Source organism: Tamandua tetradactyla, chromosome 16 (assembly GCF_023851605.1).
Source record: "Tamandua tetradactyla isolate mTamTet1 chromosome 16, mTamTet1.pri, whole genome shotgun sequence".
NCBI classification, from domain to species: domain Eukaryota; kingdom Metazoa; phylum Chordata; class Mammalia; order Pilosa; family Myrmecophagidae; genus Tamandua; species Tamandua tetradactyla.
Window position 1 is genome coordinate 67,059,610 of NC_135342.1, and position 18,633 is coordinate 67,078,242.

Below are 18,633 nucleotides of genomic sequence, written 5' to 3' on the forward strand. Positions count from 1 at the left end.
TCATTGAACTCTGTATCCTAAAGTAATAAGAGAGTTCAGACAGAATTTGTATTATATTAAAGGTGTCTTAGATACCTCATAGAATCTTGAATTCTAAAGGACCCTAGAGATCATCTGCCCCACCTTGATTCAGTAGTACCTTCTAAAATATCTACTTCAGATGGCTCTTGAGCTCTCTCTGAGCACTTTTGAGAAACATTCTTTCATCGTTGGGCATCTCTAACTATTAGAGCTCTTCCTCATCTCATATTCAGTCCCAACTATCTTTACAACTTCTTTCCGTTGTTCCCAGTCCCATCTTTTGAAACAATACAGAGCAAGTTTAATCCTTCTTGACATTTGAAGAAAGCCTTTTAATTATTCTCTAGGTCTCAAATTAATCCAACTTCAGTTATTCTTCACATTACATTGTTACTTTTCCTCTCCAGGATGCAGTTTATCAGAAGTCCCTCTTAAAATAAACCCTTCTGAGAAAATTTCTACCATTGTACTGAGAGAATGCCTAATACTGACCTTGTGAATTTGGGTTTTATTTGGCTAGGGATTAATTGAAACTGATGTTTTTATTCTGCAGAGTTTATTTTCCATTTCTTTTAAGTTAGACTTCATTGATCTTTGTAAGCTTTAGTTCTTTGGTCATTTCCCATATCATAGTTTCTTCTGAGTTTAATTCATAGTTTATGGAAGTTAAACGTCTGAACTATACAGTCAGGAGGACCCTAGATGTGTTTTATTTATTTATTTATGGCTCATCGGTATGATCTCCACTCCTAAATTATCTTTTTCATGCAATTGATATAATTCAGGAAAGCAGTGTCCCCATTTCATGTGATTTATTTTAACTTAAATCTTATTGCTAACAGCATTAGTTCTTTAACCACAAAACACAGTAATTTTTTATTTTACCATATTAATTTTTTTTACCAGAATAATATTTTTTGTTCTGGTAACATATGCATATATATATAATAAAAGTTGATATTTTAACCATTTAAGTGTACAATTCATTGGCATTAATTACATTTACAGTGTTGCACTGCCATCACCATTATCCATTACCCAAACTTTTTCATCATCCAGAACAAAAACTCTGTACCTATTAAATAGCAGTAACTCTCATTGCCCCCCTACCTCTGTCACTTGGTAACCTATAATCTACTTTCTGTCTCTGAATTTGCTTATTCTAGGTATTTCATATAAGTGAAATCATACAATATTTGTCCTTTTGTGTCTGACAGATTTTGTCCAATGTGTTGTTTTCAAGGTTCATCCATGTTGTAGAATGTATCAGTGTCATTCCCTTTTTTCTTTGAACTTTTAATTTTGCAATATTTTCAAACTTATAGAACAGTTACAAAAATAATACAAATCCCCAAACTGAGAACTCTAACATAGGCCTACTCCAGCAGATCTCAGATGCACCAGTTTTAACATTTTGCCCATTTGTTGACTCATTCTTTCTGTCTATCCATCCATTCATCCAAAGGTAGACTATTTCCCCAATCTGAAACAAAACCAATGTTCTAGTTTGCTAGCTACCAGAATGCAATATACCAGAAATGGAATGGCTTTTTAAAAAGGGGAATTTAATAAATTACAGTTCTAAGGCCATGAAAATGCCCCAATTAAAGCAAGTCTATAGAAATGTTCAATCTAAGACATCCAAAGAAAGATACCGTGATTCAAGAAGGCCGATGAAGTTCAGGATTTCTCTCTCAACTGGGAAGGCACATGGCGAACATGGCCTCATGGCCTCGTCTGCTGGCTTCCTCGCTCAGGCCTATTATTTCTTGAAACTCTCCCAGGGGCATTCTCCTTCATTTCCAAAGGTTGCTGGCTGATGTACTCTGGCTCTCTCAGCCTTCTGGCTCTCAGCCTCCTGGCTCTGCTCAGCTCTGCTGTGGCTTTCCCATTGTTTTCAAAAGACAATCTCCTCTTTTACAGGATCCTGTAAACTAATCAAGACTCAGGTAGAATGGATAGAGACACATCTTCATCTAATTAAGTTTTATATCCACAGTTGATTCAGTCACATCTCCGTGGAACAAGTTTCCAACCTATTCTGTTGAATAGGGATTAAGAGAAACAGTTGTTCCCTCCCACAAGATTGATTAGGATTAAAACATGGCTTTTCTTAGGTACATAAATCCTTCCAAACCGGCACAACCAAGAAGCAAAATTGGAAAAAAAAAAAAAAGGCCTTGAAGAAATACCAAATAATCCACCCAAATTTGTTTTGGAAAATGTTTTTAAAAAACTTATATATGTTAATATATGGTGGCTTTATTATTGTTGCGTTTAAATAAATAAATATTTGGAAATTCTTAAATTTAGTTTCTAATTCAATAAATATCAGTAGATCTAATCCTTAAGAACAAAAACTCTTTAAGGTCCTCAAAGAATAAATAAATAACTTGAAGAGACGTTTCTACAAAGGAGATAGAAAAATGGCTAATAAATTCATGAAGTGTTATTTGGCATCATTAGCCATTAGAAAAATGCAAATTAAAACCTTCATTTCCAAAGTGAGATACTACTTCCTATCCACATGGATGGCTATTATTTTATTTAATTAATTAATTAATTTTTAAAATTTTAATGTTTTTTTTTTAATACATGGGCAAGCACCGGGAATCGAACCCGGGTCCTCGGGCATGGCAGGCAAGCATCCTTACCTGCTGAGCCACTGTGGCCCACCCGATGGCTATTATTTTAAAAAATGGAAATTAGCAAGTGTTGGAGAGGATGCAGAGAAATTGGACTCTAGTACATTGTTGGTAGGAATATAAAATGGTACAGCCACAACCGCCGGGAAGCAATATGACTGCTTGTGTTAGTTAGATTCAGTTGTCAGCTTGGCCAGGTGAGCATACCTAGTCTTGTTGCTGCAGACATAAGCCAATGGTGTGTGAACCTCATCTGTTGCCAATTACATCTGCATTCAGCTAGGAGGCATGTCTGCTGCAATGAGTGGCGTTTGACTTAATTGGCTGGTGCCTAAATGGAAGATTGCAATGTAGCACTGCTAAGCAGCTCAGCATTCCTCATCTCAGCACTTGCAGCTCAGCCCAGGCCTTTGGAGATGCAGAAAGAAGTCACCCCGGGGAAAGTTGTTGGAACCCAGGGGCCTGGAGAGAAGACCAGCAGAGACCATCTTGTGCCTTCCACATAAGAAAGAACCTAAGTGGAAAGTTAGCTGCCTTTCCTCTGAAGAACCAACAAAATAAATCCCCTTTTATTAAAAGCCAATCCGTCTCTGGCATGTTGCATTCCAGCAGCTAGCAAACTAGAACACTGTTCCTCAAAAATTTTAATATTGGATTAGCATATGACCCAGTAATCCCACTTATAAATATATATCCCGAAGGGTCACAAACATATACTTGTATATTAGTGTTTATAGTGGCATCATTCACTGTAGCTAGAAGCTGAAAGCAACCCAAGTGTCCCTCAACAAATGAATGGATAAACAAACTGTGTTACGTATATAATGGGATAAGACATGCTGTAACGTGGAAGAACCTTGAAAATATTATGCCCAGTAAAATAAGACACATAAGGACAAAAATTATGATATAAGAGATGACTGAAAAATAGCAAATTCTCAGTTGTAGAAAGCAGTTTAGAGGTTTTAGGGAGAGGGGGAGGATGAATGTTGATTGTTAGGAAAAAGGAGGCTTATTGGGGTGCACATGAAATGGCCCAATAGGACATGGGGGGAATAAAGAGTATATTAAAAGATTTTAAAAATTAAATGAAGAATTTTTATTACTTTACTAAATATTTTTCTTTTGAATTGTGTAAGCAGGAGACTGGAACCTAGTGAACAACCTCTTCAGATCGTTTATGATTACTTATCCAAGCTGGGATTTGATGATCCTGTGCGCATCCAGGAGGAGGCAGCAAATCCTGACCTTGGCTGTATGATTCGATTTTATGGTGGTAAGAATTTACTATAGCTTTGTGAATATGTTAAGTGCTTTCAAGTTTGCCTCTTTCCGTTCAGTTCTTTAAAAATATTTTCTCAGAAGCTAGTTTTAGGCCAATAAACTAATCTAGTTACAAAACGAAAATGGGCTCATGGAGTAAGGGGAAGAATAGAAGTATTAACCCAAAGCATCTCTCCTTTTTGCTTTTTTATTTTGCCAGCTTAGAATCATTTTGTACTTTTGCCAGATGGTGCTTCAGAATCAATTAATAAGCTCCTGAATTCCAAGAACTTCTGGATGGTTGAGTTAGTTAGATAGCTAATAATTTTGGAAAGTAGGTAGTCATTATCATACATAACATATCATTTAATGAATACGTCTGTTATATTGGTGAAACTAATGGTCTTTAAATCTAGGGTTTTTTGACTGTCTCTTTTGGTGCATTTTTCCCCCTATTTTTTTTTTATTATTATTATTTTTTATTAATTAAAAAAATTAACAAAACATTTAGAAATCATTCCATTCTACATATATAATCAGTAATTCTGAATATCATCACATAGTTGCATATTCATCATTTCTTAGTACATTTGCATCGATTTAGAAAAAGAAATCAAAAGACAACGGAAAAAGAAATAAAATGATAATAGAGAAAAAAAAAAAACTATGCATACCATACCCCTTACCCCTCGCTTTCTTTTACCACTATTTCAAACTGAATTTATTTAAACATTTGTTCCCCCTATTATTTATTTTTATTCCATATGTTCTACTCTTCTGTTGATATAATAGGTAAAAGGAGCATCAGACATAAGGTTTTCACATTCACAGAGTCTCATTGCAAAAGCTGTATCATTGTTCAATCATCATCAAGAAACATGGCTACTGGAACACAGCACTACATTTTCAGGCAGTTCCCTCCAGCCTCTCCACTACATCTTAAACAACAAGGTGATATCTACTTAATGCGTAAGAATAACCTCCAGGATAACCTCTCAATGCTGTTTGGAATCTCTCAGCCATTGACACTTTGTCTCATTTTACTCTTCCCCCTTTTGGTCAAGAAGGTTCTCTCAGTCTCTTGATGTTAATTCTCAGCTCATTCTAGGGTTTTTCTCAGTCCTTTGATGCTGAGTCTCAGCTCATTCCAGGATCTTTGTCCCACGTTGCCAGGAAGGTCCACACCCCTGGGAGTCATGTCCCATGCAAAGAGGGGGAGTGTTCACCCAATCCCTTTAATAATAAAGATAGAATTATTAAAATCAATTATCCTTTCTAATGTTACTATGCAGATACCCTTTCTGAATATTACATCCCAATTAGACATATCCTACTAATACTTCTACTAAGTAACATTTGTTGGGTGCTTACTCTGTGCTGCTTTTTGCATATAGATTACATGATTTACCCTTTGAGTGAAGTACCTAATGAGATAGCAACTATTGTGCCCTATTTTACACATGAGAAAACCGAGGCAGACAGAATTTTAAAAACTTGTTCAACTAGTCACAACTAGTAAGTGACAGAGACTTTTACTTTTTTTCTTTAAACTTTTTATTTTGAAATCTCAAACTTACAGAGAAGATGCAGAAAATGATACAGAACCCATACAAAGAACTCCAGCCTACCCCCTCCCCCAATACTCAGACCACCAACCTTAATATTTTGCCACATTTGCTATAAGCTTTATATCAATGTTAAAATGATTAAATCAAAACTGAATAACAGAAAAAGGGAATGACCGAATGAAAGTTGTTATGTATATGAGTAAAATTTGTATCCTCCAACAAACTGGTATGTAGGTATTAAAGACATTTAAAAGGAGCAGACAATGGTGGCTCAGCGGCAGAGTTTTCGCCTGCCATGCTGGAGACCTGGGTTTGGTTCCCGGTGCCTGCCCATGTAAAAAAAAAAAAAATTGAACAAAACATTTAAAAGGGAGTCTTTAAGCCGTCAGAGTTTTTGTCTGCTATGCTGGTGACCCGGTCCGATTCCGCGTACCTGCCCATGCAAAAAAAAACGGGAGTCTTTGGCAAGTTAGCTTAGTTAGAATATAGTGTTAATGAGATTAGAGTCATGAGGGCTTAAGTTCAAATTAGTTGATGTTGCTCTGTTTTCTTGTTAAATTAGACATCCAGTACCCCAGGCAGCCATTACGCAAATGTCTGTTGTCAATCATGCTGGAGGGGGAGTGCTTTGGGAAAATTGAGTGGAGTGACTGGCTCAGTGCAAATTCATTATCTACTACAAAAGCAGTGGAAATAACATTTCACTAAGGTTGACTATGTGAAAAATGAGTAGATACAGAGATGAAAAGGCAATGTTCAACTCCTTATTAGTATAAAGGAAACAGAGTTGGGGTGGGGGGATTTGATAATGTGATGGTAGTTCTGAGATGATTGCTCAGGTAGCCCTCAACTAGAGCATTTCTTTGTGAACCATACTATACTTAAAACAACTTTGTCCAAAGAAATGGAACACAAATAAAAGAAGACAGACACAAAAGAGTCGTATAGTAGGTTTCCATTCATTTAAAGTTCAAAAACAGGCAAAGCTCAGCTATATTGTTTAGCAACGTATGACAACTGCTATCTCTCTGTTAAAGTGTGTTCTTTCCTTTTTTCATAGTAATAGAATTGCAATTGGGCAAATGACTGCATGACCCTTCATTTCTCACCTTTCTTGCAGTTAGCATGCACATGTGGTAACTTTTCTTTTTCAGTGGTGTTCTAGTTTGCTAGCTGCTGGAATGCAATATACCAGAAATGCAACAGCTTTTAAAAGGGGGGAATTTATTAAGTTGCAAGTTTACAGTTCTGATACTGTGAAAATGTCTAAATTAAAGCCAGTCTATAAAAATGTCCAAATTAAGACACCAACAAGAAGTTACCTTCACTCAAGAAAGGCCAGTGAAGTTCAAGGTTTCTCTCAAGTCAGCAGCACATAGTGAACATGGCGATGTCTGCTAGCTTTCTCTCCAGGCTTCTTGTTTCATGAAGCTCCCCCAGGGGCATTTTCCTTCATCATCTTCAAAGGTCTCTGGCTGTGTGGCTTTCGTGGGTCTTGTGGCTCTGTTGCTCTCTCCAAAATGCTTCCTCTTTTAAAGGATTCCAGTAAACCAATCAAGACATACCTGGAATGAGTGGAGTCTCATCTCTGTGGAGATAGTCTAATCAAGTTTGCAACCTGTAGTGCTGAATAGTGATTAAAAGAAATGGTTGCTCCAACAAGGTTGGATCAGAACTTTTCTAGGGCACATAATCCTTTCAATCCAGTACAAGTGGTATAGAGTGGAATTCTTTATCTAGTTTCTAAAACATTATAGTGCAAAGTTCTCAGTGCCTTTTTCCTTTTCTATGGGCTAGAACATAGTTGAAAATAGCAGAGCCACCATCAGCCTAAGTTTCCAAGTTGGCCCCTTGGCAAGTGGAATGCTTGAATTGAATTCCTGTTCATTGAGCCATTACAGTAGGTAGTAAAATAGGTGATTTAGCCTACTTGGACTAATATAGGTTGCAACCATAAGTGGTAAAAATATACCCCAGAACCCCCTTATGGAAGCTTTGAACAACTAGTAAAAATCAGTAGAAACATCTTTCTCAAAGCTCCACAAAACAGTTGACAGCTGCATTAACCTGGCAAACACTGAATAAAAAAAAAATGCTACTTAAAAGCAGTAGGATCTTCTAAATATAGTTAAGATGTCAGTTCTCCCCAAAGTGATCTACAGATTCAACACAGTACCAAACAAAATTCCAACAACCTACTTTGAAGATGTGGAAAATATAAATACCAAATTCATCTGGAAGGGAAAGAGACCCCAAATAGTTAAAACCATCCTGAAAAAGAATGAAGTGGGAGGATTAATACTCTCTGATTTTAAAACCTATTATAAAGCCGCAGTGGTCAAAACAGCATGATGCTGGCACAAAGACAAAAGCATTGACCAATGGAATCGAATTTAGAGTGCAAAAATAGACCACCAAATCTCTGGTCATCTGATTTTTGACAAGGCCCCCAAATTCTCTGAACTGGGACAAAATAGTCTTTCCAATAATTGGGCATGGAAGAACTGGACATCAATAGCCAAGAGTATGAAAGAGGACCCCTATCTTATACCCTAGACAAAATTAATTCAAAGTGGATCAAACACCTGAATATAAGAAATAGCACCATAAAGCTTCTAGAAGGGGGGAAACATCTTCAAGACCTAGTAATAGGAGGTAGCTTCCTAAACTTTACACCCAAAGCACATGCAACAAAAGAAAAAATAAATAAATAGGAACTCCTCAAAATCAAATGCTTCTGTATCTCAAAAGACTTTGTCAAAACGGTGAAGAGGCAGCCAACTCAATGGGAGAAAATATTTGGAAATCACACATCAGGGAAAGGTTTGATTTTTGTATATACAAAGAAATCATACAACTCATCAACAAAAGAACAACTCAATTCATGAAAATGAGCATCATGAAGAGATGCTCATTTTCATTGGCTATAAGGGAAATGCAAATCAAGACTACAATTAGATACCACCTCACACCTATAAGAATGGCTATTATTAAGCAAACAGGAAACTATAAATGTTGGAGAGGATGTGGAGAAACTGGGACACTTATGCACTGCTGGTGGGAATGTATAATGGTGTAGCCACTATGGAAGACTGTTTGGCAGTTCTTCAGGAAACTAAATACCGAGTTGCCCTATGGCCCAGCAATAACACTACTTGGTATATACCCAGAAGAGCTGAAAGCTATGACCCAAACAGATATTTGCATGCTGATGTTCATAGCAGCATTATTCACAATCACCAAAAGATGGAAATAAAACAAATGCCCGCCAACAGACGAGTGGATCAACATATGTAGTATATACATACAATGGAATATTATGCAGCAGTAAGACAGAATGATGTCCTGAAGCACATGACAAGATGGATGAGCCTTGAGAACATAATGCTGAGTGAAATTAGCCACACACAAAAGGACAGATATGACCAGCATAAAAGACATAATCAGAGGCTTATAAAACAGAATATACAGGACTTAGAGATACATAGAAGCTAGAGATGGGTGAACCGTTAGCTAATAAGGTTGAACTCCAATGTAAGGGAATAGATAGGAGTGAAGGTGATTCGCTAGTGGGTCCATAAGTACTATTACGTATTGGAGATGAACAGGATTGAAAGGGGTTATATAGACTGACATGTCCCACCGACTCATGCTAGAAATATGAATGAGTTCTCGTAAGAATTACTTCAAAGATATGATTCTTGTATAAAGAGTGTCCAGGGTACAGGAGAAAACTGCTTTTGCATGCTATGAACTGTGTTCAAAAGGAAACCATCAGCACTACCACAGCAACAGCAGAGGTAAATAATGGGGTGAGGGACAAGAGTTAAGAAGAGGTTTAGATTTACTAGTTGGCAAGGGTGTGTTTATTGGTTTTCTCTCTCTTGGGAACAGTGAAATTATCTAAAATTGAGAATGCTGATGGACTGTGGTCTTTGGGCCCTCTACATAAGGCCTAATGAATGCAGGTGGCTGAAGGATGCACTAATGGAGAAGTAGAATGGCGAACGATGGTGTGTACTTATAAATGAAGGTTGTGCTGCTACAAAATGGAACAATATTGTGAGGCATGCAATGATGTGAATTACCTTGTGGGACATTTGGTGAGACAAAATAAGCCAGAAATAAAAGAACAACAATGGTATGGTCACCTTTAGAAAATACTTATAAGGAAACAGAGGCCTAGATTATAAGCTTTTAGAGCAGACACAGTACGTCCGGAGTGGTGATTATTATTTCTGGATTTTGAGAGGTTGTTATATATTATATATATATATATATATTACCTGATATTTAGAGATGAGAACGAAGCTGAACAGGTTAGTGTTAAAGCAATTCAAAACAAGGGGAAAGGAAGACAGTGTCTATATTTTAGAACCACACAATACTCTTGAGACCAATGGAAGAAAGGTTTATTTGATCTGGAACTGAAATTTTCTGTAGTGCGTAATCTAATTTAACCTATCTGTATAGCTTGTTTGAACAACTAAAACACAGAAAGCACAGAATAAGAAAGAGGTCCTTTAATCCTGTATAGATTATTGTAATGCCTAGAAACATCCTACAGTATGTTTTGCAGATAATAAAAAAGTGTTGGCAAAGTTCCCTGAGGGAGGGGTGAAAGACTATGGAGCTATTAAACCTTACCATCAGGGAGTCCCCTGATACTGTGTCAATCCTTAGGGATATCCAGATCAAGAGACCATGCCCTCGTTCATGAGGCTTAGTCTTGTGAAGCTTACGTAGGTAACGGAGAAACCTAGATTACCTATAGGCATGACCAAGAGTTAATTCTGGAGGACCTCTGTTGTTGTGCAGATGTGGCCTCAGTCTCTTTAAGCCCAAATCTGTAAGTGAAATCATTGCCCTCCCCACTACAAGGGCCATGACATCCAGGGGTGAAAGTGTCCCTGGCGACTTGGGAGATGACTCCCAGGGATGAATCCAGACCTGGTACTGTGGGATCAACAATTCCATCCTGACCAAAGGGGAAAAAGATGTGTAATTAGTAAAGTACCAGTGACGGAAAGAGTTCAAATAGTCGAGAGGCTACTCTGGAGGTTGCTCTTACACAAGCTTCAGTTAGACCTCGCAACCTATCAAAATCTGCCAACCCCCAACCATAACCATTCCAGCCAATCCTAAAGAGCACTGAAGACAATATATAAGATTCCACAAGGGTTCTAGGCACTAGAGTAACTTTCCAGAAATCTACAACCTCCAGATGGGTCCGTGGTCCAGATAAGTCCTGAAATCTAGCCCAGCCTCTCTGGAATATCAGATAGTTAATTCCATCTCCCTACACCATATTAGTGACAGACCCTTCCAATATCAAAAATTTAGAATTGCCATAGCCGATAAAACTCCAAAGAGAGGTATGGAAGGATTAAAGGTGATGGTGGAATTATACAGAGAAGATAGGATTTAACAAATGAATATGAATGCTGAATCATTAAATTTGCTATCTCTTTTAGACTCCAGTATTTTAGAGCAGCTAGAAGTAAAAACCTAAAATTGGGAAATTGTAACCCATGCCAAAGTCTGAAATACTTTCTACAGCTAATTGTGGTGCTGTGCTTTGAAAATTTATAGCTATTTTGTACATATGTTACTGTTCACAAAAAAAGAAGAAAAAAAGTTTATTGTGATGATAAAAATAGTATTTAAACCTTCTAGCCTCCTATATTCTGGAGCAGCTGGAAGGAAAAATATGAGAAGATCGTATGATAGCCCATGACACACTCTGGGGCCAGTCCTGTAACCACTTTTTGAAGAGTGCTTTGAAAACTATTGCTTTTTTATTTCTTTGCTTTGTACATATGTTATACTATGCAATTTAAAAAGTTAAAAAAAAAAAAAAGTAGTAGGATCTTGTGACTCAAAAGCTGGATGTTCCTCTACCTCAGCCAGCCCATGCTCCCAGTGTGGATTCCTGGTCTTGATTCTGGAAGGCCAGAGTAACCCTCACGCATACACTATGAACATATATGTCTGCCCCAGTCTGTCTGGTGGTGGCCTGAGGTTGCTCGCTGTCCCAGAACCTGACTTTGTATGTACAAGGCAGCTCGCAGAGCTCTCCTACTAAATGCTGTGGAAGATCAGTCACATCATTACTGCCTGGGACAAATGCTGGCTATAGCACATTACACTGCAGTGTCAGAGACCCTGAGGAAAACTGTTTCCTAGGGAAGAGGAAACATATTCATATTCACATAAATGGGGGAATTCCTAGGGCCACATGTACGTGCCCAAGACAGGACACGTGTGCAGAGGATCAAGGAGGCCCCTGTACTTTGGCTTGGAGCTGTTCTTTAAACTCAGTGTATGGATAAACTGTGAAGAAGAGCACTCTGCTCAGGTCAGTCTGTAGTGACTGGGATGGGTAGTTTCTTTTTTCCCCCACGTTTATACTGCATTTATTATCAGAACCAATAGTCAATAGTGAATGATTGACTGGCTGTGTTCTTTTGTTCATGTTGGACATTAACTTAAAGACTATGATAGTAATACGGTGTTGTTTTTACTCCACTGACCTTATACCTGGCCTCTGACTTCAAGCAGCCAGTAGATTCTCAGGAATTCATGGTACCGACTTTTACATATGTGAGACACCTTCCCTTTGCATCAGTCCTTTTTGTAGGGCAAGGGATTACCCAGTGTTGGACCAAAAATACTTAAAGCTTGGGAGAAGAGCCTAAAGTAGCCATTATCTAGTTCATTTTGAAAAAGACAAGCAGTGAAAAAGGAGAAAGCCTCAAGGCCAGAAGGTGTAAATTCCCCCAATTATACTAGACCATGTTTAGTGCCTCTGATTCTTTCCAATCTTTTATCTTCTTGGGGGACCTGATGACATCATTATAGAGTCACTAACACCTTGAAATGTTTGTTTCAAACGTAACAATGTCCCCAGAACATGTGATGGAGAAAAATCCAGTGACCCAGTTTTTTTTCTTCTTCTGTTTTTTTTTTTATACTATAGGGTGGGGTCACATTTCATCCCTTTTCCATGTGAGTATCCTGTTATTGCAGCACCATTTGTTGAAATTTTTTTTGTTGTTTGTTTCTGTTGGTTTCTTTTGATTGTTTGTTTGGGAAAGTTATCCTTCAGAATGGAACTTTTGTAGAATCTTATCTATTGCCCTAGGTGTTTTTTAGGAGTGGGTTTAATGGTTTTGGTTGGAGTTTGGCAATTTGTGATAGGTAGCAATATCTACTGAAGTTTGCATAAGAGCAACCTCTAGAGTAGCCTGTCAACTCTATTTGAACTCTCTTGGCCACTGATACCTTATTTGTTCCACTTCTTTTTTTCCTTTTCATCAGGATGACATTGTTGATCCCATGGTGCCAGGGCCAGACTCATCCCTTAGAGTCATCTTCCACACCGTCAGGAAGACTTTCACCCCTGGATTTCATGTCCCACATCGTGGGGTGGGCAATGATTTCATTTGCAGAGTTGGGCTTGGAGTTAGGCTACATCTGGGCAACAAAAGAGGTCTTCCCAGTGTCTCTATTTTAGAACCACACATACTCTTTGAGCCTAATGGAAGAAAAGTTAATTTGATCTGAAACTGAAATTTTCTGTAGAGCATAATCTAATTCAACCCATCTGTATAGCTCATTTGAACAACTGAAACATGGGAAGCACAGAATAAGAAAGAGGTCCTTTAATCCTGTATAGATTATTGTAATGCCTGGGAACATCCTAGAATATATTAAGCAGTTAATCAAAAAGTATTGGCAAAGTTCCCTGAGGGAGGGGAAAAAGGCTATGGAACTATTGAACCTTACCATCAAGGAATCCCCTGATACTGTGTCAAACCTTAGGGATACCCAGATCAATAGGCCATGCCCTCGATCATGAGGCTTGCTCTTGTGAAGCTTATGGAGGTAGCAGGGAAGCTTAGACTACCTGTAGGCACCCTAAGAGTTATTTCTGGAGGACCTCTGTTGTTCAGATGTGGCCTCAGTCTCTCTAAGCCTAAATCTGCAAGTGAAATCATTGCCCTCCCCCACTACGTGGGACATGACATTCAGGCATCCAGGGGTGAAAGTCTCCCTGGCGACGTGGGAGAGGACTCCCAGGGATGAATCTAGACCTGGCACTGTGGGATCAACAATTCCATCCTGACTGAAAGAGTAAAAAGATGTGTAATTAATAAAGTAACAGTGGCAAAGAGAGTTCAAATAGAGTTGAGAGGCTACTCTGGAGGTTGCTCTTAGGCAAGCTTTAGTTAGACCAGAGGTTGCTCTTAGGCAAGCTTTAGTTAGACCATGCTACCTATCGCAATCTGCCAACCCCCAACCAAGACCATTCCAGCCAATCCTAAAGAGCACTGAGGGCATTATATGAGATTCCACAAGGGTTCTAGGCACTAGAGTAACTTTCCAGAAACCTATAACCTGGTCCAAATGTAACATTCCAGAAATCTACAACCTGGTCCAGATAAGTCCTGAAATCTAGCCCAGCCTCTCCGGAACATCAGATAATTGCATCTCCCTATGCCATATTAGTGACAGACTCTTCCAATATCAAAAATTTAGAATTGCCATAGCCCAATCAACCCCAAAGAGAGGTATGGAAAGATTAAAGATGATGATAGAATTATGCAGAGAAGATATGATTTAACAAATGAATATGAATGCTGAATCATTAAATTGATATCTCTTTTAATCTCCAGTATTTTAGAGCAGCTAGAAGTAAAAACCTAAAATTGGGAAATTGTAACCCATTCCAAAGTCTGAAATACGTTCTACAACTAATTGTGGTGCTGTGCTTGGAAATTTATAGCCTTTTTGTATATATGTTATTGTTCACAAAGAAAGAAGGAAAAAAAAGTCACTTGTGATGATAAAAAGTATTTGGGTCCTCTAGCCTCATATATTCTAGAGCAGCTTGAAGGAAAAATATGAGAGGATCATATGGTAGCCCATGACAAACTCTAGGATCTGTCCTGTAACCACCTTTTGAAGAGTGCTTTGAAAACTATTGCTTTCTTATTTCTTTGCTTTGTATATATGTTATACTATACAATAAAAATGTTATAAAAAAAAAAAAGAGGTCTTATGGGGATGACTCTTAGGCACACCTATAGGTAGGCTAAGCTTTTCCACTACAGACATAAGTTTCACAAGAGCAAGTCTCAAGATCAAGGGCTTGGCCTATTGATTTGATGTCCCTAATGTTTGACATAGTATTAGGGGTTTCCCTGGTGGTAAGGTTTAGTAGGTCCATATTTTTTCTCCTATCTGTCAAGGAGCCTTCTCAATACTTTCTGATTCTCTGCTTAGTATATTCTGGGATATATCCAGGCATTACATTAAGGCATACAGTATTAAAGGCCTTCAGTTCTTTGTCTCTTTGAACCAATGAAAACTGTAAAATTGATAGTGCTGATGATTGTACAAATAAAGTGAGGGCACTTTTAGACATTAATTATTTGAACATTATCCATGATGTCCAGTAGATGGAGAAAGGCCAAAGGGTACAATAACTGAGAAGCAGAATGGTGAACTGTGAGGTGTACATATGATGGAATATTTTGTGGCTACAAAATGGAACTAAGTTGTGAGGCATGCAACGAAGTGAATGAACCTTGGGGACATTGAGTAGCTCCAAAATAAGCCAGAAACAAAAGAACAAATATCATATGGTCTCTTTTAGAAAATACTTTTAAGAAAATTGGGACCTAGATTATAAGTTCTTATAGTAGTCATATTAGTCCAGAGCTATAAATGTTATTTCTAGGTTTTGAGATTCTGTGCTATAGATGTATAACTTGGTCTCTCCACCTGTAAGACACCTAAGACTCAAAGCTGGAGCTCTGCAGCTCTGAAAAAGAGACCAGGCTTCAATTAAAGATAAAAACCCAGTCTCACCAAATATCAAATCTAAACCTCCCCTTAGCACTTGAAACCCAATCCCTAATTATTTACCCCAGCAATTGCTGTGGTAGTAGTGATGTATTCTGTTAACTATACACCATAGTGTGCAATGTTAGGTTTTCTCCACTACCCCTCTATTGTTGACTCTTTGTACAAGATCAAATCTTTGAAATATTTGTGTAAGAACTTATTTATAATATTTATACTTGTATTGTTAACCTGTGTTTCATATGACTATACAACCTCTTTCAGTCCTATTCACCTTCAGTATGACAATGTGACTTATAACCCCAGTAATGAACTACCTTCACTTCTTTTCAGTCCCATGTATTTAAGTCCAACCTCATTGAGTTTACCCATTTCTAACTGTTACGTACCACTAGGTCCCCTATTTTCTGCATTTTCAGCCTCTGAGTTTACCTTTACCATAGTCATAATAGCAAAATCATAGAGTATCTATCCTTTTGTGTTTAGCTTATTTCATTCAGCATTATGTCCTCAAAGTTTATCCATGCTCTCATATGCTTCACGACCTCATTTTGTCTTACTGCTGCATAATATTCCATTGTGTGTGTGTGTGTGTGTGTGTGTGTGTGTATACCACATTTTGTATTTCCACTTGTTTGTTGACGGGCGCTTGGATTGTTTCCATCATTTGGCAATTGTAAATATGCTTCTATGACCATAAGTGTGTAAATATCTGTACATGTATGTCACTGTTTTCAGCTCTTCTGGGCCTACACCCAGTGTTGGTATTGCTGGGTCATAGGTAAACTTGATATTTAGTTTTCTGAAGAATTGCCAGTCTGTCTTCCATAGCAGCTGTACAATTATGCATTCCCACCAGCAATGAATGAGTGTTCCAATTTCTCCATATTCTCTCTAACATTTATAGTTGTCTGTTTATTTAATAGCTGGCATTCTTATAGGTGTCAAGTGATTTCTCACTGTAGTCTTGATTTACATTTCCCTTATAGCTAGTGAAGATGAGCATCTCTTCCTGTGCTTTTTAACCATTTGTATTTGCTCTTTGGAAAAATGCCTTTTCATATATTTTGCCCATTTTATAATTGGGTTGTTCTTTTGTTGTTGAGTTGAATGATTTCTTTATGTACAGAGGATATCAAGCTTTTATCTGATATGTGGTTTCCAAATATTTTCTCCCATTGAGTTGGCTGCCTCTTCACCTTTTTTGACAAAGTCTTTTTTTTATTAATTTTTAAATTTTTTTTAAGATACCAAAAACACCAAAGGCAAACATTCTTAACTTTTGATCATTCCATTCTACATATATAATCAGTAATTCACAGTATCATCACATAGTTGCATATTCATCATCATGATCATTTCGTGGAACATTTGCATCTATTCAGAAAAAGAAATAAAAAGAAAACAGAAAAAATTCATACATACCATACCCCTCACCCCTCCCTCTTATTGATCACCAGCATTTCAATCTAAATTTATTTATTTTTATTTTTTATTTTTTATTTTTTTTATTAACGGAAAGAAAGAAAAAAATAAAAAAAATAAAAATAAAAAAAAGAAATTAGCACAACATTTAGAAATCATACCGTTCTACATATGCACTCAGTAATTCTTAACATCATCACATAGATGCATGATCATCGTTTCTTAGTACATTTGCATCGGTTTAGAGGAACTAGCAACACAACAGAAAAAGATATAAAATGTTAATATAGAGAGATGAAATAAAAGTAGTAATGATAGTAAATAACAACAACAAAAAAACCCTATATCTCAGATGCAGCTTCATTCAGTGTTTTAACATGATTACTTTACAATAGGTATTATTGTGCTGTCCATTTTTGAGTTTTTGTATCTAGTCCTGTTGTACAGTCTGTATCCCTTCAGCTCCAATTACCCATTATCTTACCCTGTTTCTAACTCCTGCTGGACTCTGTTACCAATGACATATTTCAAGTTTATTCTCGAATGTCCGTTCACATCAGTGGGACCATACAGTATTTGTCCTTTAGTTTTTGGCTGGACTCACTCAGCATAATATTCTCTAGGTCCATCCATGTTATTACATGCCTCATAAGTTTATCTTGTCTTAAAGCTGCATAATATTCCATCGTATGTATATACCACAGTTTGTTTAGCCATTCTTCTGTTGATGGACATTTTGGCTGTTTCCATCTCTTTGCAATTGTAAATAACGCTGCTATAAACATTGGTGTGCAAATGTCCGTTTGTGTCTTTGCCCTTAAGTCCTTTGAGTAGATACCTAGCAATGGTATTGCTGGGTCGTATGGCAATTCTGTATTCAGCTTTTTGAGGAACCGCCAAACTGCCTTCCACAGTGGTTGCACCATTTGACATTCCCACCAACAGTGGATAAGTGTGCCTCTTTCTCCGCATCCTCTCCAGCACTTGTCATTTTCTGTTTTGTTGATAATGGCCATTCTGGTGGGTGTGAGATGATATCTCATTGTGGTTTTGATTTGCATTTCTCTAATGGCCAGGGACATTGAGCATCTCTTCATGTGTCTTTTGGCCATTTGTATTTCCTCTTCTGGTAGGTGTCTGTTCAAGTCTTTTTCCCATTTTGTAATTGGGTCGGCTGTCTTTCTGTTGTTGAGTTGAACAATCTCTTTATAAATTCTGGATACTAGACCTTTATCTGATATGTCATTTCCAAATATTGTCTCCCATTGTGTAGGGTGTCTTTCTACTTTCTTGATGAAGTTCTTTGATGCACAAAAGTGTTTAATTTTGAGGAGCTCCCATTTATTTATTTCCTTTTTCAGTGCTCTTGCTTTAGGTTTAAGGTCCATAAAACCGCCTCCAATTGTAAGTTTCATAAGATATCTCCCTACATTTTCCTCTAACTGTTTTATGGTCTTAGACCTAATGTTTAGATCTTTGATCCATTTTGAGTTAACTTTTGTATAGAGTGTGAGATATGAGTCTTCTTTCATTCTTTTGCATATGGATATCCAGTTCTCTAGGCACCATTTATTGAAGAGACTGTTCTGTCCCAGGTGAGTCTTCTTGTTTAATTGTTCCTTTTATTAGTATATAGTGTCCTTCTTTGTCTCTTTTAACTGTTTTACATTTGAAGTCTAATTTGTTGGATATTAGTATAGCCACTCCTGCTCTTTTCTGGTTGTTATCTGCATGAAATATCTTTTCCCAACCTTTCACTTTCAACCTATGTTTATCTTTGGGTCTAAGATGTGTTTCCTGTAGACAGCATATGGAAGGATCCTGTTTTTTAATCCATTCTG

The 18,633-nt window shown here is 37.4% G+C and overlaps 1 protein-coding gene across 8 annotated transcripts in view; it reads left to right on the forward strand.

The window, feature by feature from the left end:
• The window catches only part of PHLPP2 (PH domain and leucine rich repeat protein phosphatase 2), a 126,402-nt gene that overhangs the window by 18,990 nt on the left and 88,779 nt on the right, over window positions 1-18,633 (forward strand). For all 8 annotated transcript variants that reach the window (XM_077132929.1, XM_077132930.1, XM_077132931.1 and 5 more), the window contains one exon: window positions 3,809-3,942. In XM_077132929.1, the coding sequence (XP_076989044.1) occupies window positions 3,809-3,942 (134 nt within the window). The remainder of the gene's footprint in view (window positions 1-3,808; window positions 3,943-18,633) is intronic.